Source organism: Poecile atricapillus, chromosome Z, assembly GCF_030490865.1.
Source record: "Poecile atricapillus isolate bPoeAtr1 chromosome Z, bPoeAtr1.hap1, whole genome shotgun sequence".
In the NCBI taxonomy this organism is placed as follows: Eukaryota; Metazoa; Chordata; class Aves; order Passeriformes; family Paridae; genus Poecile; species Poecile atricapillus.
The window spans coordinates 119,608,624-119,631,729 of record NC_081289.1 but is presented as its reverse complement, the minus strand read 5'-3'; the positions used below and the strand labels follow the sequence as shown (position 1 = coordinate 119,631,729).

The following is a 23,106-nucleotide window of genomic DNA, read 5'->3' as shown; positions in this document are numbered from 1 at the left end:
GATGTAATTGTGCTCTGAGGAGAGACAAGTGGAAAGTATGTGAGAGCAACAGCTCTGCAGACACCAAGGTCAATGGAGAAGGAGGAGCCAGAGGTCGAGGTGCCAGAGCAGAGATTCCCCTGCAGACCATGGTGAGACAGTTGTGGCCCTGCAGCTCATGGAGACCCACTCCTCTCCCTGAGCATCTGGAGAAACATATGATGAAATTACCATATCCCCCGTTTCCCATCTCTGCACCACTGGAAGAGAAGATGCAGAGCTCTCTCTAGGAGAAAGGGGGAAAGATGTTTTTAAAATTTGTTTTACTTCTAGTTATCTTGTTCTGAGTTTGATTGGTAATAAATTCAGTCGGCTTCCCCAAGTCCAGTGTGTTTTGCCCATGATGGTAACCAATTTGTGATCACTCTCTATCCTTATGTCAGCTCATGAACCATTCACTGTCTCTCTCCTGTCCAGTTGCAGGGTGGGATAATACAGTGGCTTTGGTGGGTACCTGGCATCCTGCCATGATCAACTCACCGTAATTTGAAATAGCTCCATTTCCTTTTTCAAACAAAAGCTCCCATCTGCTTTGGTGTACCTACATAGCATACAGTGTAAAAAGGCTCTCCATACAAAAAAGCAAGGATGAATGTAAAATGGGTTTAGCTGAACATGTCTGTGTCCACCTGGCCACATCTGTTTAACAAAAATAATTTTATTGTCAATTCACTAGTGTTTTTGATTATAAACAGAAGAAATATGAAAACCCGTCAAAATTCTCAGCACTCCTACTTTCCCTTTTTTTCTTCAGAAGAGCCTTATTGCTGAGCCTAGTCAGTTTCAAATTTGTATAAATTTTCATTGCAAAATTTTAATTTTGTTTCATGTATTCAAATGAATTAAAAAATAATAAGGTATTTTGTTTTGTAGAACCTCCTTCATAGTCAGCTTAAATTTTAAACTAGATTGCAGTCAAATGTCCCCTTAGTTTGTATGCTTTCTGTCCTGTGCTTCTAATCCATCAGCACTGATGATATATGGAAGTGGCTTTGAAATGGGGAAAATGTAGGACTAGTGGATTTTCTTATTACATTAGTTAGGGGAAAAAAAAGGCATCCAAATACTACAATGGCCATATAAAGCAATTGTAAATTTCCTCTTCTTTTTATCTATTAGGGTCAAAAGCGAATGTTTGGAACTTACTTCCGTGTTGGTTTCTATGGATCCAAATTTGGGGACTTGGATGAACAGGAATTTGTTTATAAGGAGCCTGCAATTACAAAACTCCCTGAGATTTCTCATAGATTAGAGGTAAGAAAAAACAATATGTTAATGTGATCTCAAATGGTATATTATACTTTTCAATGAACCCACACACTCCCAATATTATTATTGCTACCTAAAAAATCAGTAACATGCTAATTTGTACCATAGATTATTTCCTTAGTGCGTATAATTTCCACACTATCACTTTTTAAGGCATAATGATTAAGTGATCTATTCTTTCAAGTCTATGTCTCTAACAAGCAGGCCTGTAATACATTGAGTGATTTTGAGCATGTCAGATATTTGCTTTGGTATCTTTTCAGCTTTTTTAAATAGAATTGTTATGTTCCCTTCTGATTGTTTTACCTCAGCTTCTGTGATTTTCTGAGCAACTCACAGTGATCTTTGTCAGAAGACGCCTTACCCTGGATAGCTGTGGTTTGTGGAGCAGTATACTGACCATACAAAGCCCAGAAATCATCATGGTTGTCAATCCTTTCTCCTAGAATTGCATTAGCATTGCATTAAGGACTAAAATTTTGGGATAATTCTGTTTCCTTTCTAGGGATTTTATGGCCAGTGTTTTGGGGAGGATGCTGTGGAAGTGATTAAAGATTCTGCTCCTGTAGACAAAAGAAAGCTGGATCCCAATAAGGTGGGGAAGAGTATTACTGAGAGGGTTGAGTGCTTTGTCACACAAGAGAAATGAGGAGAGAAGGTCCCTGTTGCAACTTTTTTTTTTCATTAAGGCAATGAAAGAAACTACCCAACTTGCTATCTCTGTGCCCAGTGGTATTAAAGCCCTGTGACAGGCTTAGCATGGTAGCTTGTCACAGAGTATAGAAATTAAAAGTCCTGATCTCTGGTCCTTGCCCTGGTTCTGATCCCCAGAGTTAAGCTCTGCTCTCCTAGATGCAAGTTTTGTTAGGTCTGAATAAGAAAATTACCCCTGAAGGATTTTCATCTGTGTGCTTTTCCACACCGTCCTTAGACAATGTGTACTGTGGGATACTTCACATGTGACATTCCTTTTACATTCCTTGGGTTGTAAAGTGCTGTGATGATTCTTCCCTCTTTTTTTAGGCATACATACAGATTACTTTTGTGGAGCCCTATTTTGATGAGTATGAGATGAAGGACAGAGTTACCTACTTTGAGAAGAACTTCAACATCTGTCGGTTCATGTACACTACACCTTTCACCATGGATGGGCGTCCCAGAGGAGAACTTAGTGAGCAATACAAGAGGAACACCATCTTAACCACAATGCATGCTTTTCCCTACATCAAAACAAGAATCAGTGTCATCCAAAGAGAAGAGGTAATTGGGTTTTGAAGACAGATCTGATCTAATTTCTCAAAGACTGAAGGAGTCTCTGGGTGGGAAGATTTCCAAATTTATGCTTGGCAGAAAAAAAAAGAAAGCTGAGTTTCTCGGACATTGCTCTTGTAAATAGGAGTATCACAGAAGGGGTAGACAGGGCAAGGTAGAGATTTACTATGGAGAAGAGATGATAGCCAGGTTCTTTTGACCTCCTAGCTTTAATGCTGTGTAGGAGCATATGTGGAGCTGTTTGAAGCTATACTTCTAGCTGATAAAGCAGAAGTAGCATAGGAGTACAATCAGAGAGCTAGATTGGCTTAGGGCTGGTTTAGAGACAAGGAAGCTTTATACTGTAAAAAGTGCAACACTGTTTCAGGCATGAAGTAACTTAGAATAAGAATGAATTTATGAACAGGAGGTCTGATTCACATCCTATTCTTGCAAATGACAAGATGTCTAAGAGCTTTGCATCAGATGCGCCGTCTACCAAGATGACCATCTTCCAAGTTAGATTGAACAGTGTTCCTGGGTTTCACAGCCAGTGCTTTTGAAACAGGAGAATGATAGTGATATTGGATTTAGAACAGGTCAGTTGCATGCATCATTCGGGTAATGAACCATCTTTTCTTCCCTGTCCCTTAGTTTATTTTAACCCCAATTGAAGTTGCTATTGAAGATATGCGTAAAAAAACACAGGAACTAACTGCAGCCACTAACCAAGAGCCACCAGATGCCAAAATGCTCCAGATGGTTTTGCAGGGCTCAGTTGGAGCCACTGTAAATCAGGTAAGGGATTCAAATAAGCCAGATGAAGCATATTTTTCTCACTGCATTCTTTTCTGCACTCGTATTTCTTACACTAAAGGAACTACATCTACTCAAACACATTTAGTCACTTTGTGTATTTAAACTTCATGCCTTGATATTTAGTTACCATATGCTGTTCATTAGCTATGCTTTTGGTGAAAGTGTTCCTGGGACGCACTGTCCCGGCTGTAGGTGCAGAAACTCACAGGAGCCTTGTGAATGCATCCAAGGATTTTTAATTCATAACATGCTAGCCATCTCAGCCATTTTGTTCATTCCAGATGCATCCTTGGGGAATAGGATTAATAATAACAATTCTCCTGTGGAACCACCACAAACTCAATTTCATGGAAGTTAAGTCAATACATGAAGTCAAGACCTGAGTTCCCCAAAATAAAGCTGAGATGCCATAGGTATAACATAAACATACACACTAACAACAACAACAAAAAAAACCCTCAGGCAATTAAAGAAAATTAAAGCGGAATGATGAATACATGGCTGAGCAAAAACTTGGTGTTATGCACAATTTCACAGAGCTCAGGTGTTTTTGCTGAAAGCCTAAATACTCTCAGTTTCTCCAGATTCATCTCCAACCAGAGCATCTATTATGAAATCATGTATTGTTGTAAGCTTTGCAAAGATTGATCTTTTTCAGCACTGGGCTTATTGCCTGAAGGTCATGTAACACACACACAGGAGCTGTGTTTCTCTAATATAACCAGGTTTGTCACTAGGGCTGTACCAGCTCCTCTCTGCTGAGCAGAATTTGTTCCCTTTGTCGTGGGACTGGAGGAGGAATAATAACAGGAGAGGATGAGATATGATGGGCAAAAAATTCTGCTTGCCAAAGGAAGTATTGTGGGGGAAAGGGAGCTAAAATCCATCCTGTTATGGTAACGGTGCATAGTTTTATTTTCTTTCATAACTGAAGTCATTGAATAGCAAACAGCTTTAAACAAATATGTGTTGTTTTCAGTCTAAGCAGGTGGGTTTGACATTTTTCTGTGTTATTTCTATAAGGGACCACTAGAGGTAGCGCAAGTGTTCCTGGCTGAAATTCCAGCAGACCCCAAACTTTATCGACATCACAACAAGCTGAGGCTGTGCTTCAAGGAGTTTATAATGAGGTCAGTAAAACAAAATTGAAATGCTGAATTGCATCAATACATTCAATATTAGCAATAATGCAACGATAATATAACTGAGTAATTACCTATGCAAGTTAGCATCACGAATCCTGGCATCTCACACTTCAAATACTTGGACCACACTTGTTGTTTCTGCTTCACATGAATGCCTAGGTAGGCATTGCATTCTCAAAGGGAAGAAATGTTAACACTCTAAACTAATAATGTATAAATTAAGATCTTTAATTTGTTTTATCTTTTGACATCTTGTAGAAATCAAACATTTCAGACTATTGCCTTGATTTAATTTTTAATAAAATTACATTCTTATGTTGAAAGCTGTTCTTAAGAAAACCACATCTGTCAAGCAGACACAGTGGTAGTGGCAGACACAAGTCCTTTGCTTTAGATACGTTTGTAAATCTCAACAAGCATGTTCACATATGAAGATACTCATCTCCTTAGTCCAGACTATCCTCCTTGCTGAAGGGTAAGTTTGACTTAAATAAAAACAAGTCTTATGCAGAGGATACAGATTCTCAGATACAGAGGATACAGAGGTTTACAGATAACAGGTAAGTATTGCTATTGCAAATTTATCTGTTTAAACAGTAAGTAGGCAGCTAGCTCAGTATTCTGCAGTCATTAAATTTGCTTTTTATTAGTGCATGGTTTCCTAATATCTAAAAAAAAAAAAATAAAATCTCAATTTATGTACTTGGAAAAAACAGAGCTTTCTTATTAGCTCATTATCACTTTAGTCTTGACAAGTTACCAGAGGAATGCCTAGACTAAAGGAACTGGCTCTTGTCCATTTAAATTACCTGAGACAAAATGAGGGAGTTAAACATAAGTATTTTATATATATCATGTCTATTTTTCTTTCCTTTTGCCTAGGTGTGGTGAAGCAGTGGAGAAAAACAAGCACCTTATTACTGCTGACCAGCGGGAATATCATCAGGAGCTCAAAAGAAACTACATCAAACTGAAGGAGAACCTTAGACCCATGATTGAGAGGAAGATCCCAGAGCTGTACAAACCTGTAGTGAAAGTCCACAGCGTAAGGTATAGTTAGGGCAGGGTAATCTCTTGTGACTATGCAAAAATATGCCATTTTTTATAAGGGAGAAAGGGAGTTTTACTGGCAGTGAAAACCAAGCCAGAATATGCATTGCCAACTCCATTACTGATGAAAGAAGTCTGCTGACTTCCACTGGAGATGATTGTAGTGTTAGCTGTAGTGGTTCTCAAGCTCTGTATTCCGGGGGTAGAGGATTTATGTAATTTTATTGCATTGTTAGATAAGATTTCCCCCTCACCCTAACAAAGTTGCTGGAAACATCTTGTGATTTTTCAACCTTTTAAGCCAGAAAGGAGATAGAACAAGCTATCTTCAGCTGAGCTCCTTTTCATAAGATTAGGTATTTCTTTGGTTGTTTTTCATTTGCCAACTCTATTTATGAATCTGTTTCATTGCAGGGAATCTTTTCGTAACCACAGTTTTAGGAAATATGATGTTCAGACTTCTTCCCAAAGCACCTAAGAGCTAGCTGCTTTGGCCAAGGAAGATCTTCATGCTGCAAGAAGTGATGGAGTATTTATTCCACATCTATGAAATCGGAAATCTCTCACAAGACAGTATGTGCACTTTCTGCACAGCATGCAGAAAAGCATTTACTCAAGATCACTGAATGAAAACTAGGGGATAAATCCAAATCAAGCACATATCACGAGGGCTTGGAAAGGAAGGGGATGCTTTTTAGATACTTTTGTATATATTGTGCAATAATGGCCTAATGCAGAGGGGTGGGCCTTAGAGTGGTCAGTGGCATGAAGTCAGTCATGTAAGACATGGAACTTTGTGTGGTTTGATTGAGGTGAGTCCAAACAACATGTCCAAGAAATAATAACAAATTATATGTGTTTATGGTCCTCTTCCAAGACAGCACTTATCCATGTGGTTTTGGCAATGAAGCGCTTTCTGCAAGTTAATCACATGCTTAAATTTTGTCTTAATGAGGTTAGCATGGTTACCTGCTCAGTGTTTGCTGAGCTGGCACTCTAGGGAAGGATAATTTCCTCAGTCAGTTTCTGAACAGATTCTCTGTCATGGTCCTTAACTGCAGGGAGTTCTGCACAAGTTTTCTCAACCAAAGCATGAAAATCAAGAAGTAGTAATAAATAGTTCTTATAAATCTTCTAAACATTTTTCTACATATAGGGACATGCAGTATAATGACTTGACATGCAGTTAGTAATGACATATTCAGCACAGCAAACAAGTAATGGTTTAAAAAGAAGATGCTAAGCTATGAGTGATTCTTTATTACATAAAGCTCTTATGTAGATAACCTTATCCAAAATTAACTATGGAAGCTCACAATGGGGATTTCCTGCAAATCACTTGACTCAGGCTTTACTGCAGCTTAAGAGAAATTAGCACATAATTTATAATACCTAGTGCTTAGTGTTTTTTGAGTCCTTAGAAAATAGCTTACTGAATAATCTTTACACCACTTCTGAAGTATGGAAATGTTATTACAATTTTGCAGATGAGGACGCAAAGAGAAGAGAGAAATTAGGACTTTGGAACTCATTTAGGACTTTTGGAATTCCTTTAGGGAGGCAGTGGAAGAGCTACAATTTTTATTGAGACTATGCTTGCCATGTAATGTTTGTGTTTTGAAACAAAGATCTATGAACGTGTCCTAAATATTACTTCCTCTCCTGCACCTCTTCAATGTTTTGGAAATGATACTTTAATGCTGATTAAAGAAACCAATTCCATTTGCCAAGCACAAAATTTAATGTTAATATTCAAGGAAATGGTTGGGTTTTTTCCCTTTAATACTTCATTTTAGAAAATTACAGTGCTTTCTGTACTACAGAAACATTCTCAGAGCTGATGCCGTATGTTTCTAAAGGCAAGTCCTCTTTAATCCAAAAGTGTAAGGGAGATTGAGGCAGTTGCTTTTAGTGGAAACATTTTGATTTTTTACAGTCACCTGCAGCCTTGGCATTTGATAATACTGAATACATATTGAATATTCCAAGCACTTAATTGACATTTGTGTCATATTTTGAATGTGCTTTTTAGAAGATTCACACAGATGATCAAACAAGATATGGAAATAGGTGAAATAAACCCTGTAGTTACACAACACTTACAGTGTAAGAAAACAATTTCCCTCCTCATTCATAGTATTGTTAAATGAAATAATCAGGAATAAGTGCTCCCTAACTTTGAAGTGAGCATATCCAAAGCACATAAGCAAATGGTATAAAAAAGTTTTGAAGTTTTGAGATCTCAGCCTATCAGAACCTAGCCCTTTATCTATTGTTTTTAACTGCCAGTTGAGGAGAAATGTCAGAATACTGTCATCTATCAAACCCACAATTCAGCATCACTGTTTACAAGATACTTATCCTTTAGAGCCTAACTAACAGAAACCTCAGGTAAATAAAACCCCTAACAGGTGTACAATATACTACATTAAAGTAATGAAGTGGTTCCTTGAACTGAAATAATACTCAGGATAATATGAATGCTGACAGACTCTTCACTCCCATTTTACAATCTGAGCACCTCGCACCTCAGATGGCCAGTCTTGCCCTCAGTTTGCATTTCACATTGTCCCTTCTACAAATGGAACATGGCTTGTACATTTCTTTCAAGAGCTGAACTATGTGAAAGAAATTTTCTATCTTACAATATTCATTTTGCAATAAAGCGACTGTTACACAGCATGTTTATAAGTGCCTTTGTGTTGCATCTTATACCTCAATAGAAGGCAGCTGGAAAGAAACTTTCAGTAGGAAGAACATTTGCTTGTAGAAGCATCATTTAGCAAAAAATTACATTTATTTGGGCAGAAGATGTGTTGGTCTGTCTTTAGGATAAATTGTGCCTATTGCAGGGATTACAAGCAACAAATTGCTTCCCAGCTTCTGTTTTTCATTCAGTGTATGTGAAAAATGATAGTGGTGCTCTCCTTTCTTCCTCTGGTCTGTAGCTGTAGAGCAGAAATATACCTGATTCCTGAATTCAGCATCTGGGTGATTCAAGACTAGGGAGAGTTTTGTGTGTCCAAACTAGGTAGATCCAGAGCTAAACTGCTGGGGCTGCCAAAGGGGAAGCAGATAAGCACTACACCATCCTAGACATTTAGCTGGGAGTTCACCAGAGCTCACTCACCCCTTGCATTTACCACTAGCAAGCACCAGCTCGAAGGAGCAGACTGCTGAATTTGGCACAGGAATCCTGTAGCTCAGCACGAGCATCTCTCTGTTGTCACGTCAGCCATGCCCCATCCTGTGGCAGCACACAGGTGGCAAGGTGGTGACCAGCAGCCTCAGGTCTGTGCACAGGAGAGCTCACCTGGTCCAGACCAGGTGTCAGCACATGCTTGCACATGTGACAGACATAAGGAGTCTGTGCTGGCTATGAGAAGGCCAGCAATAATGCTCGGACATGTAAATGTCAGTGCATTTTGAAAGCATTTGAACAGTCAAGGTCACTGCTTTTGGTCAGCACTATGGATCTCACATGGGCGGCCCTAACACTGGATTTCCTGGTTTTCAGAACGGCATCTATACAGGGAGCACACCTTTCATGCTACATGAATGAAACCACAACATCAGGAGGTGATGGACTCAACAGGCATGACCATGAGTAGGAGTAACCAACTTTGTGCTGGGTACAGGGAAAAGCAGTGTTGTCACTTAAAATTGGCAGGTTATTTGACCTCTTCTGGGAAGCTGAATGCTTTCTCGTTATGTTTCCCAACAATTTTGAGGGCTTGGAAAAGCGAAGGCAAACATTCAGACTCCTTTTTGTTGTTTTTCTTTTTGGCTGTTGGATGTATCATTGTCTCAAATATTTCAGAAAGAGCAATTAAAGCTTAGCACAGAGACAGCTAGGACTCTTTTAAGTGTTTTAATCTCTGAAAGCAATGCTTGTTATGAAAACGAAGCGCACAATAACAGTGTTTTACTGGGATTTACTGTATTACACTGCTGATCTCTTCTGATAGAGAGGAGCACACACAAGGAGTGCTCATTTGGTGTTGTTATTGGTGCTGAATTTAGGAGTAGAGTACTTTGAGGAGTTGCTGGCTGACTATGTTATAACCATCTTTTAAACTGGTTAAAATAAGTGATTAAAAAATAATCAACAGGTCTTGAATAAGTTGTCTCAGGCTGGGTAATACTCCAATCTAATCAATGCAGTGAAAGGAGAAGAGTCCCTGTGGGAAAAGTCCCCTTTGATAATGCGAGTAAAGAAAATGCATTCTCACAGTAAAACTCAGTTTGTGTTCTGGAAAGCTACAGTAAATTTTGGCATTCATTGAGCACTTCACATAGTAATATGCTTCTGTAACTCTTTATGTCCTTACTGAGGGGTTAGTTTAAATTACTCATTTTCATTCAAAACCAGACTGTTTTACAACTGTTCAAGAATTAAAAAACTAACTTTAAAGATTTTTGAATGCAATGTTATCAATCAATATTGGTCAGTAAAAGATCCTGAAAACATCGAAGTGTTTAGCTGATCAAACCAAGCAAACTAAGCCCCAGAAGATGCTCAATAATAACTTTTATAAGAATACTTTAGAAAGTCTTGAAAGTTGTAACATTTTGTTCAGCTTATCTGTTCTAAGCAATTTGATGCTTTGCACCCTTCAAACAAAATTTTCTCTTTAGAAAAAAAAAGTTGCATTTTACTTTTTTTTATAAGTTTCTCTTCATGAATTTAAAAGATACCTAAATCATTACACACCCTTTTTTCTTTGTTCTTTTTATGTTCTATGTCTTGTTACAGAAATAAAGTTTTTCACTATCAGCCTTTATTCATGGAATATTTCTAAATATGCAACTACTGGTAGGATGCAAATTACAAAAGAAAACTAAATAATCAAAGGGACAAGGTATTTCAGCTGGATGGCAAGAGGACTACATCTTGTGCATTTAATAACACGTGTAAAACAACTGGAAGGGAAGATTTCCTATCACATATTTCTGACTTGCCCAAATGTGAATGAAATCTGTGCGAATCTCTTTTCCCCAAGAAGAGCTCAGTGGAAACAAACAAACAAAAAACCAAACAAAAGCAAGCTTAGCACTGTTGTTACATTTAGAATTTGAAAGTGCCACAAAACCATCTTAAAACCTTAAGAACCTCAAGCAAACAAGTGTTTCTGGACTTAATATATAGTGAAGAAAAGAAGTATGCCCAAAAGCCCTATCCCTTCCTTTATTTGCAGGTCAGCTTTTGAGAGATGGACAGTCCCTTCTCAAGTATCAAAAAAAGGTTGGAAGTGCTCCAAGGAGGGTGTTCCTTTTTGTGTTAAGGCATAAAAGTAAAAAAAAAATAAATCATAAAATTCAAAATTCAAGGGCTCAAATCTAAACCCTTAAGGAGACATTTTTCCCAGAGGAAGAAAGGAGAGAGGAAGGTTTTGTGAGCAAGATCAACTTTACAAAAATTTAAGTTGATAGCGCTTGCCTCAGAGACTGGAGATTTGTTAGCAGCCTGGAAGGATGGCATCTTTGCTGTACTTCATACCACCAACTTTTAACATCAGGAAAATAATATTAAATCAATAATGTCTAAAATATTTCAAAGAGGTTGGTTTATGTAAGAAGCCTCAACCATTGATTAAACTCAGAAGAGCAAAACTTTTGTAATCTGTGGCAGATTAAGGAGCATATATGATGTGTGAAAAGGTTTGCTCAACTCAGATTGTAAGGAAACCCTACAATCCTTTGCCCCCAAGGCCCACTGTAGTTTAGGACAAATGCTTCAGCTGAGCAAAAGAAATCCATCCATTAACAAGCAATCAGAGAGGAAAAGATCAGAACACCAACACTGCTGGGAACAAAGGAAGCAGTATTTTAATAGGGCAGAGTAAATTGCCCTATTGCTTCTCACTTTCTAGACCATGTGGGGCACTCAGTACCAAACTGAGGACTGTTGGGCACTATTGGCAGCTGTCAGGAAAAAAGAAATCAAAATATTTAAACAAATAAATAAAATATAGAAAAATCTATTTTTTTCCCTAATAAAAACATTCTTATTTTTTGTGGGGCTTTTGTGGATTTGGTGGGCTGGGTTTGTTTGTTGATTATATAGGTTTTGTTTTGTTTCATTTTGTTTTGATTTTTTTTTAATACTGACTTCCTGGATTTTGCTAGTTTACGCCAAGAGGTGGGAAACAGCAAAAGCAACTACAAAAGGCACACTGCTTTCACATCACTCCTTTGAAGGAGGCAGAATAAACTTGGGATTGCTGCTTCCAGGGGAGGAGTCAGGCTGTTTAGGAGAAGTACCACAGCCCTGCACATCTCCTGCAGTAATGGGCGCCAAGAGCGACCACTGGTTCCACATCCTATGCACAAAAGGGGTGCTGTGGATGGAATTACATAGCTTGAAAATAAAGTCACAGACAGGTACAGCCTGAGGAAAGAGAAGGCATTGCACCATGTCCTATTATTTCAAGTACTTTTGGTTCACTGGTAATTTTCTGTACTGCTGATTGGTGGAGGATGCACCCAAATGTACCTCCCAGTGGCTTTGCAGTTCTGGGGCCCTGCTCACAAGGCAGGCACCATCACTGGGGTACTGGCCCTGCAGCACCAGCTGCTGTGAGAGCATTCAGTGTTTCCATGGAGAAGAAAATCCTCCTAGACAGGCTACGCGAGCCTTCCTACAATGCTGATCATTCCCACAGCCTGGTAAGGAAAGGCATTTAACATAAGGTACTTGTGGTTGCAAAACTGGAATTTGCTTAATCCTCCATTTAACTTCAGCAGTTTCATTTCAAACTCCCATCCCTGCTCTCCCTGACACTGCTGTAAGTCACCCCCTGCCTAAGATCCCTTTACCTGACTACTGTAAACCTATGTGTGGTTTGAGTTGGACAATCCAGTGTGCAAGGGAGTGTCCACAAAAGAAAGCAGAAAGCTGCCCAAACTCAACAAGTCATTTGGGGATTAACTTATATTTTTGAATCCTCAGCAGTGCTCTGCATTAATAAGGTACCAAAGTTCATTCCCTGCATCCAGGGAGAACTGCATTGAACTGTATTGAAAACTGTGACTCTTCATGTGTTGCAGGGTTGTCTGAGACAGTGAGAGGATACCTGTATCCATAAAACAACTGCCAGGTCCCAGATGAAGCATCTGGCTACCAAAATAAAGCAATGGTTTAGTTTAATGGATGAATCTCTACTTACTGTCTGTACCTGGTTGTGTTGGCAGTAGGTACATCTGAAGGCTGAAGGCTTACACTGCTAGTCATGAGCTCATTGAAACACAAATACAGTGTTGGGACACCAGGCATGTTGTACCCCTGCTGGTGCAACAGCCACTACTGGATGCTTCAGGATGAAAAATCTTTGTGATTATGAGAGAGGATCTACACCCACAACCATTGCTATAAAGGACAGATGAATCAGCATTTGCATAACATGCACTTGAAGAACAGATAAACTGTCCCCAGCCTCTGCAAAGCAGCTTCACACTGATATCTTCTAAATAGGAGCAAAAGACCCTTTGTCTTCTTCAGCTTTATCTCTAGTCAAGATGAGACCTTTAGTGTTGAGAGCCACCATTAAACGGCCACGAGATGGGCCCTTATTTGTTAAGTCAGTCAGCAGGTGAGAAAAATAGAAGATGGGTCCACCACCCTTCTCAACAAAATGCCCAAGTACATCAAGTTTTTTCTTGCATTTTTACAGTTAAGGCCCTCAATATCCTAACCACGCTTCTTACAAAAAAAAAAGATACCATGCCTCTAAGTTAAAATCCACTTGTGAATTTGAAACTAGAACGAAGGTTGAGAAACCCCATTCTAAGAGGACAGTTGTCTAATGATTTTGATGAAATCAAATCCTCACTTGTACAAAGTAAACAAATTTGTCCATGCAGAAGAGAATGCTACATCCTACCTATCTCCTACCTATCTCCACAATTAAGGAGAAACTCCTCCAGTGACCCATGTATGAGGGAAACAAATGGGGTCATTAGTTTCTTCATTCTGTCATTGTTTGGCATGAACATGCACAAATTTAGGATTGCATCAAATTAGTCCAACTCTGGGAGTTGATTTTATAAATTTCTTTTTCCAGCAAGAAATTGCCGATTGTTTTTCTGTCCTGCTTTCTTCCTTCAGTTCTTGTTTTGCCTTTTACTATAGGTCACAAGTTTGCTTCTGGGGTGCTGCAAAATATTTTCTCCCTGCCCTGGCAGGTACCCTGTGAATATTCAGCCTCATTCAGGCCAGCTCTGCCTCTCATTAGCTGTCATGCAGATGTGCTCATCTGCCCCAGCACAGACATCCAAATAGCCCTTCGGTGATAATTTTAGGTTTCAGCAAGATTCTCCAATGTAGTTCAAAACCCCAGTTGCTGTATGCACATATCCATTAGGGAAATTATTTTATTAATCTCTCAGATGAGTCATCACAGCCTTTTGCAGGGATTGAGCTTGGTTGTACAACTTCATTATACTGAAGATACAACTACACTAAACTGCAGTGGCCTCCTCGTCCTGCTCAAAAATAAGGGCCTGGGAGGTCTGGGGAATCAAGCATTCTTTAAAATATCTCAGGGATAAAAGTTTGGTGGCAACTTTTTCCTCTGTTGTATTAGAGTTGCTCAAACCTCAGGGAACATATTTTGACACTGCTTCTCCAAAGATAAGGGGAAAGGCAAGTGCTACATTTCATCTAGTGAATGATTTCTGGAGTTGCATTCTTGTGCATTCATGCACAAATCAAGAACTCTGTTCTGCCTCAAATATCCATAGACCTAATGGTGAGATCCAAGACAACGTGTGGCAAACAGCAGCACGTACCCTCCAGCACTGAAAACTCTGATGATGGAAAATCAGGTGCACAGCTGCATTTTTTCATTTCACTATGGACTCTTAGGCAAGCATACGGGATTTTTTCCATGCTACCACTGATGTGACCCCTGAACCAGGGTGGAAAAAATGCCCTGCCCTCTTTTGTGTTTGTGTGACATCCCTCCTTTGCAGATGGGGCTCTGCAGAAACCAGCCATGCAGTGTGAATTGCCAGTGGTGTCCTGTGCTGAGAAAAGAGACAGAATGTGCATCTACTGAAACTGCTTCATGCCTAAAAGCAAGTCAGGAGAGCAGATGCACATGAGAGAAAAAGTTGGGCCCTGGCAGCTCTCTTACTCTGCCTCTCAGCTGCCATGCCCACTGTATGGGGTCATTCACACCAGTGCAATGGTGTGTGCATTTATTTATTCATCCACAAAATTACCCACAGCTTTTCACTGCGGTGTGCCGAATACTCATGAGCAAATGTTCAGTATTTTTTAAACAGGGTTTTATTTAATTCCCTAGCCTTCTATCCAGCTTTGTCATTGGCAGCTGCTTGGCAGTAAGCAGCACTTGGAAGTGTCCTTCAGAGGCAGAGGTGCACCAGAAGTCTTTGATGGGGGATACTCCAGCAGCACAGTCCTGCCCTGCCTAGCCCCTCTCTGACTCCTCAAAGGCAGGGAAGAATTGGGGGCAGGGGTGGGAGGTTCTGGTGGGTCTGTTCTGGTCATGCTTAGGTGGGTGCTTGAACACCACTTCCTACTTGCCAAATCTTCCTTTTGGATAAAAAACAAATACGTGTTTTTTTCAGGTAAGTGTTATTTCTAGATGGACAAAATAAGGCATGGGAAAACATTACCATTTCCTGTGGAAAGAACATTCCAACTTTTTGTTTTGCTTGGCAATACCAGAATTATTATTTTTTTTAAATTTTCATAGGATTGTTTTTTATACGTCAGGGCTGTTTCCACTATCTCTACAAATCAAATTAAGTTTGCTGTGGCTTAAGGGGCTTCTCTGGAGCTGTGAGTCTTGTGGAACTGACAGCATCCTATTCTATGAGGTTGGAAAAAGCTGGGAGAAGGGAAATTATGCAATTTATGAGTTAGGGTGCCGAGGAGCTGCTTGGCAGCTAGATGTACACTGAGGCATAGATGTACACTGCAATCTGAGGAAGACATAAGGCAACTCATCTGAGATAACTGTGGCCTCTACAGTGGCAGCAAAGCAAAAAACTGCTGCCAAATACAACAGCAGAGGGAATGTCTGATCCCCCTGCTTTCCACACTTTCACAAAAGCCATGGGCCACTGCTGGGAACAGAGTTGATGCAACTTGCCTCTAAGTTTAGCCCGTAGATCACTTGCACTCAGGTGCACTTGCAGCACAGAGGATGCTGATGTGACTGACCCAATGTCTCCTGAGTAAGCTGTGTGAGATATCCAATACAAAAGAGGTTTCAGGCATGGGAAGTGATATATTCCAGAAGGATGGCAAATCCATGAGAGCTCACTCTGCCTGAGCCTCTGCTCAACCCACTGTGGAAGGGAAGGATGATTTCTCTTAAGTCCTTCTTGTTTTTAACCCTATGCTCTATGTGCATTGGGTTTATCTGTATTGTAAGCAATCTGAAATGTCTGTCAAAGCATACCACAATATTTATCTGGACCAGATAATGGAAAAATACAATGAGTTCTCTCTCTTCAAAGTATTACTTTTACTTACTTTCAGACATGCCACTTACTATTTCCTACTCACAGACATGGGGCATCTGCCTTTTTGAAGGAAATAGGTGGGTTTGGGCTTCTTTTTTTTTTTTTTGGGTGGTATGGGCTTTTTGTCAAAATATTTAATAGTCCAGTCTTCCTTCCTGGCAGAGCAGATCCCAGATAAAAAAACACTCCAGGCAGCTAGAAAAGCTCTGCAAAAGCACCTGTTCCCAGCTCAATGTCACTTGCTGGTGCTTAGGCTGAGCAAGGCAACACTCCCACAGCCCCAGGTGGGAGCAGGCATCTCTGATGGTGACAAAGCCAGCACCAGTGCCCAGCTGGGAAGGAGGAGCCTGCTCCTCATGGCTCACTGCTGTGGAAAAGTAGCAACACACTCACACCTTCATCCTCTTTTCTCCCAGAGCCTTTGGTTGGGTTAATTTAGACAGAGACAAGTTTCTCTCTTTGGTGCTCGACAGGGTGGGGTCTATGTCCCCTCTCCCAGGCTTCCCTATATGGATGTGCAGGGCAGACGGAGCAGATTGGCAGGGGCTTACTGGCCCTCCTCACTTGGTGCCCACCTATGCACCCCTCTGCCCCATCTGGCAGATTCCCCAGGCTCCCAGTTAGTGCACTCTGGAAGCCCTCTACAGGGTCAGACAAGCCCCAAGGAGCTGAAGGGTGAACCAAGACCTACTGGTTTTAATTGCACCATCAGAGGAAAAAGCCCCATCCAGTGCATGACCACACTGAAAGACTTCTGCCATTCCTTCGTAGGTGATACAACAATTGACTTCTTTATTTAATTTCACTTGTTTTAACTGTCAAGAGCTGGCAGCTCTTGAAAGAAAGGATTAAGTGGGAGAAGTGGAAAGAGTCCTATCTGCCTGCTCTGTACACTGCTGTAGTCTGAGTGCTTTCATTCTGTTTGTACAGTTTCTGGTACAACATGGTCCTGACCCAACTATTCGGATGAATAAGCTGATGGTAAGAAGCTGTTTGCTAGTCTGAATATACTTTCTTTTTGGTTGATAATATAAAAAATGGTAAGTGGTGCTCACTGTTATCTTGATTACTTCTTTCATCAGTACCCCCTTTTTTTTAGAGTTGGTAATTCAGCCATAAAAAAAATAGCCTCTGCACGGGAAGTTAGCAGTCAGGATTAATAACTATTAACATCTTAAAGAGCTACAGGGCCTGTTTGCAAATTTGGACTGCCAATATTTCCAAAAACATGTGAGTTTGAATTAAAATGTAGAAAAAATGCATTTCTTTTAATAAAAGCTCTGTGGTTTGAGAGGTGGTTTACACCAACGTCATAGCAGCTTTACTTAGAAAAATACTTGATGTGATTTAATCTCTGAAATGTTTTAATGGCTTCAGAGATTTCAGAAGAAATACTGGAAATGATTTAGATGGAAATGTCACTGAGCCTATTAGCTTTTTATAGAATGAGAAAACCCTAAGATTTTTTTGTCCATCATTACTTGAGTGTGGTGCACAGGGGAAAAAAAAAGAAAAAAAAAAGAAAAAAAAAAAGAGATATTTTCAAATTTCCTTAATCTCCTTTTTGGGCCATTCTGCAACCAATATTCATTGAGAGAAATTCTGGTGGTCTCCATCAATGAACTACAGGTATCATATCTGGGGAAAAAAAAAAAAAAGCTGGAAATATGCAGAGCTTTGGGAGAATTAACCAGGGAAAGGCAGAAGAAAAGCAGAGGAATAACACAGAAAGAAGGAAATGAGAACGGATCAGAAGATGCCAGCATATGATAGCACACTACACATAAAACCAGAAAAAGCAAGGAGTGATGCACCACAGCTGCATCCTTTTGCTCTGTGAAGTAACTCATAATAATCACCTTGCAGGGCCCTATATCCAGAGCTGGAAAAGAAACCCAGGCATTGTTTTCTGTACAGTCCTGAATGCTGAGTCTCCTGCATCATCCTTACTCCTGGGCTGTGGATTCTGATTTGTATTTGGGAGGGACTGTCCTGTGAAACCCTTCCTAGCATCATCACAAAGCTTCTGAATCATTTGCTCCTGGAGACATTGGAGCCCTGGGGCAATGGAGATAGCGCTTGAGATAAGAATGGGAGGAGTGAAAGAAACCACTCATCAATCCATTCCGAATATTCAAACCCTTGAGCGAAAAAAATTCAAGGCGCACAAAAACAGGGACTACTGTATCCTTTCACAGATGAAAAGGCTTTAGAGATGGCCTGTTATGGCCATCTGGCGAGTAAAAATCCAGCCACAAGTCTAAAAACTTTGCTTCTAAGCTGAGGTTCACAAAACAATGCAGAGGGAGCTGATGTCCGCTTTGCTCTTTGAAAGCCTTTCCGAGGATCCCATCCAACCCAGAGCAGCCGGAGGGCACATTCTGCGAGGCTCCAACATGAAAAAACCGATTCACATGAGAGCCTCCACTGGGGAATCCCAATCCCTTGGCACCGGACTGTGCACCGGCCTTAGACAGGTATCGGATCTGCCCCCATTTATCGGACGTGGTGAGGCCAACACTTCTTTTGTGGGCTTCGAACCAGTCCCTCCAACCTGCGCACATCGCGGACTCCGCTTGGGTTAGCCCCCTGCAGATTTTCCCAAGGACGCTGAATTTCCAGGCGCAGCCTCGCCGGTAACTCTACTCTCCCTGACAAACTGCTGCCGCATCCCGGGGAGCCACCGAGGCGGGCTCTTAAACGGGGAGCGAGAAAACTCCAGCGCCCCCCGAGCCCGGCCCACCCTGCCCCGTCCCGGGCAGGATCGGAGGGTGCGGGGGCGGGCAGAGGGGCAGGATGGCAGGATGCGGAGCTCGGCAGAGGGGTAGGATGGCAGGATTCGGGAGCAGGAGCCAGAGGGGCAGGATGGCAGGACGCGGGGCCGGGCAGAGGGGCAGGATGAAGGGGCAGGAGCCCGCCGGGCCGGGCCGGGCCGGGGCGGGCGGGGGGCCGGAGCCGTGCTGGTTTTGGGCAGCGCGCAGCCGCAGTGCGGCCGCCGCCGGCTACAAAGCGCGGCCGGAGCGCTCCTCGGAGTCGCGGAGCGGCGGGAGGGAGGGAAGGAAATAGGGGGGCTGAAGTTTTGCGGGGTCACGGGAGCCCGCCCCATTTCCTCGCCGGGACGCGGAGCCCGGAGGTGAGCGACGGCGGATGCGGTGGGATGGGACGGGGCTGGACGTGGGGGCTCGGGAGAGAGGCAAGCGTAGCGGCGCTGAGGCTGCTGCAGCCCCTCTCGTGGAGAGGAGCAGCGCAGTTCCCCCGGCCCCGGGGAGCTCCTGGGTCTGTCGGGAGCGGACGGCCGGCCACGGCGCACCGGTGTGTGAGCGTGTCGCGAAGAGTTGTTGATATCTCCCGTTCTGAGGAAAAAGGCTTGATTATGCCAAACGGGGCGCGTATTCCGTGCATCGCCGCATGCCGCCCGCTCTCGGAGCAGCGGAGACGTCGCTGCCCTGCGCCCCGCGGCCGGGGTGACCCCGCCGGGCCCGGGAAGCGCTGCCAGCCGCGGGGGAAAGCACCTGGGCAGGAGAGAGGAGAGGGTGGAATGGGTCACATGTGCCAACTGTGTTCCCCGTTGCTTTGTTTAAGTGGACCGTCACTAAGTTGTGAGCCGGCACTTCAAAAGAGGAGAGAATTTTTTTGGGTAGGGGGATGGGATAAGGGGAAGGTCTTGGGCTTTGATGATCAGTACATGAAAGTGCCTTTGGCTGCTCTTCACGAATCTCAAAAAAAAGAATAAAAAAATCCAACTCACAAACTCTTAAAAGATATCCTGAAGTGTTTGAAAGCAGTCTTAATTTTTTGAACCGACGTTGTGGGACCCAATAGCTTGATACATATTTACGTGTAGAAACTCATTCAGACATAATTGCAAGCCTCGGTAATAGTGACTTTCTTGTGACTGCTTTGTCCCCGAGTTGCACAAAAGGCCAAGCTGTTTAACTTTTCTTGCACCAATGTTTTAAGGTCAGGCATAGTGTGTTTTTCGTTAAATCAAATCTCTCAAACATTTAAGTAGCAGCAAAGCCCGTTTGGCAGTTCAGTAGCATAGTTGCCAACCTTGTATCTTGGCAAGCCATAAAAGATACCATGACAATTTGCTGATTAAACACATCAGCTGTATCTTACCCTTTTATTTCACCCCTCTGTCAGAGTGACTGGGTCTTATTAAAGATTATGTGGGTGTCTGTTGTGAAGGAAGGAAAATATGAGAAAAATGAGAGGAGGCTGATTGGGTTAATATGAATTTTAGAAAGGCCAAACTAATTTAGTAAGGGTTCGTGATGTTCAGAGAAAGGCCTGACATTTTTGTTCAGGTAGTGTTTCAAGTCCTTAGAAGTGCTGCTTGGATCTTCAAGTCCAGAGTCAGCTTTCCAAAGGGAGTGGGTGCCAGCCGGGCTCAGTGGTGCTGCCTGGCAGGAGTAGGGCTGCACCCAATCCATGCTGCAAGCAGTATCTTTGAAGTCTTGTCTCTCTTCTGTCTGGGAACATCTGCCAGATATTAATGACTAGGTGAAATGGGATTCCACCCCAAAACTGCCTCCTCAACAGGAGCTATTGTCGTGTGACGGGGACAGCCTGTGTCCTTCCTCCCTTGGTTTTGTGTGAGACAGGTTGCAGCTCTGGTGCATGAAGGTGTGGGGAGATGGGGTGTGGAAACTTTCTTTCCACGTGGTGCTGAGTGTGGGTCACACCAGCACCAGGGGCAGCAGCACAACCCCAGGTTATGGCAGAGTGCAGCTTGGGCTGAAGGATAGCTGGATACAGGCTCTTAAGTGCCTCAAAAGTCTGTGGCTTTGCTGACCACGTGTTTAATGGAATTTGATGTTACATTTGACTCTGTTTCATTTGTCTAACATCACAGTGTGGTTTGTCCCTTTGTATTGCTAGTGATCTAACTAGAAGGACATTCAGATTGTAAAGTGTATTTTAGTGACAAATTCTGTAGCACTCTAGCCCATATGGGAGTGCCTAATGTCTTAGTTTTTAAACTTGTGCACACCTGCTTTCTTTTAAGATTGGGCTTTACTTTAACATTTCACTGGGGAAAGCTTTGTCTTTTGATTGAAAACTGAATGTGAACTGGTTTTATATGTCAGCTTACTGTGTCTTTAAAAATCCCACCTCCTTGGGAGAACCAGCAGCGGAGGTATTTCTCATAGCACAAATGACTTCAATTTGAGGTGAATTGGTGCAGTAGCCCCCCCTCAGTATCTGTTTGCCTTTTCTCACTGGCAGTTCTCTCAGGTTTGTACGGTTCTGGTACAGCTTGTCTCAATTTCTGCAGTGCTCTTCATGTCTAAATAATAGATGTTGAAAGTGAAATGAAAACGTCCAGATGAAGTGTCAATTTCGCAAATGATGCAGAGCTACTGCAAAGAACTGTCAGGAGTGGGCATCTGATCGTGCTTTTAGTTGCTAAAACATTAGTTGTTTACTGAGGAGTGTTGCAGATTTTCTTGTGTTGTCAGCACCTGTTGAAGTGGTAGGTCATGGAGAAGAAGGGCTTTTTTCCTAGTCATTTAGCTAATGGAATTGACTAATGGGCCAAAGGAGGGTGTTTCAGGCGTCACTGCTTGTACTGTTTATCCATCTAAATTATCCTCTGCACTTTAAAAAGGAAAGAAACATTGTACTTGGAAAGTGGTTTGAAAGCTTGTGTGTGTGCACGAGTATGAATTTTATCTAAAATTTTTGTGGGTTGTGTCAAGATGACAGGTGTTAAGCTGATGACTAGGTTTTCATGTTGTAATGATGAGGAGGAGTTCATGTGGAATTGCAACAAGAAGTAGCAATGAACTACTTCCAAAAAATCATGATTCACATAACTTCTTAAGGATGGAGTAAATGTAGTTTACAGATGACTTGAAATGCCAGCTGTAATTTTTTACAGAATTTATTTGAGAAGTCTTTTGTTTGAGCTATATAAAAAATACCTAAAAATCACATTGTATTTTTATGAACCTTATGTATATAACTATATTTCACAAGCTTTTATGAAATAAAAATATTCATGAACATTATTAAATAAGTTCATCTTGACTAGAGATTGAGATTTATGGTAAGGTTTATAATGTATCTGGATCTAGTGGGAAATGATTAATTTTAAGTATCTTAATAGTATCTGCTTGCATAGTTGAATAATTGGTAGTGCTGTAAAAAGGCATTTAGGCATCTCAAGGGAAACTATTTAGGCTTGTCAACTCTGACACTCCACTGTTGTCTCTTGCTCCCATCATAAAGGCTATATATTGAGGGGAAATAACATGAAAATTAGATGACTGTTCCCAGCTATCAGAAGACTGGTACCTGAAAAGAAATAAATACGTGTCAGGAATGAACAATTGGCATAATTTTTTTTTTTTTTTTTTTTTTTGTTCAGTTTATGTATTTTCCTAGCAGTGTTGTATTGTGAATTATACTTGTAAGGTCTGTCTAGTGCGTTCTCTAATTCTGAATTCTACCCATGTATTTTACTTTGGGTAACTGTATCTGTGGTCATGACAGTGGTGTTGAGACTTGTGGTTAAATCTGAATAGTGATTCAGGCCATATTTATATTTTTACTTCACCAAAAGTATTGCCAAAAAGTTCCCTGGCAAACTCCAGATAGCAGAAAGATCTATGTGTGATAGTCACTTTTTCACATTTAAGGGTGTAGTTGCCCATGGTGAGGAGAAAATGAAATAGCTTGCAATGTGCCATAGTGAATATGGGAAATGCTTTCTGAGTTTTGATAGTAATGAAAAAAAAAAAATTGTCATTTAGGAGGGGTGGTAAGAGCATCTGATCTCTCAGGCTGCCACAGACTCTGGGGCTCTTAACCCTGTATTAAGCCAAATGACTAGTTTGGTTAATGCATAACTTAGCAGTTATGCATCCTGTTGGACTTAAAGCACTCCCACAGGCTTCCCTTGTCAGTTAATGCCAATTTTGTGTCTTTCTGAGCTCAAAAATGTGTTCCTGATTTTTAATTAGAGATGTTCTGGTGAAGGACAGCTCACAATTAAACATGAGTCATGAATGCATGTTTTCGATGTCCC

At 41.4% G+C, this 23,106-nt stretch overlaps 2 protein-coding genes across 4 annotated transcripts in view; both read left to right on the top strand.

The window, feature by feature from the left end:
• Positions 1-10,337, top strand: part of DOCK8 (dedicator of cytokinesis 8) — a 96,692-nt gene extending 86,355 nt beyond the window's left edge. For both annotated transcript variants that reach the window (XM_058826807.1, XM_058826806.1), the window contains 7 exons: positions 1,159-1,293; positions 1,814-1,903; positions 2,332-2,568; positions 3,214-3,357; positions 4,402-4,508; positions 5,406-5,573; positions 5,988-10,337. In XM_058826807.1, coding sequence (XP_058682790.1) covers positions 1,159-1,293; positions 1,814-1,903; positions 2,332-2,568; positions 3,214-3,357; positions 4,402-4,508; positions 5,406-5,573; positions 5,988-6,051 — 945 coding nt within the window. In that variant the 3' untranslated portion in view covers positions 6,052-10,337. The remainder of the gene's footprint in view (positions 1-1,158; positions 1,294-1,813; positions 1,904-2,331; positions 2,569-3,213; positions 3,358-4,401; positions 4,509-5,405; positions 5,574-5,987) is intronic.
• Positions 10,338-19,095: 8,758 nt separating this feature from the next.
• KANK1 (KN motif and ankyrin repeat domains 1) overlaps positions 19,096-23,106 on the top strand; it is a 127,438-nt gene continuing 123,427 nt past the window's right edge. The window contains exon 1 of one of the 2 annotated variants that reach the window (XM_058826048.1): positions 19,096-19,203. The gene's annotated coding sequence lies outside the window, so the exon portion shown is untranslated. The remainder of the gene's footprint in view (positions 19,204-23,106) is intronic. The other variant, XM_058826047.1, reaches the window with a different exon arrangement.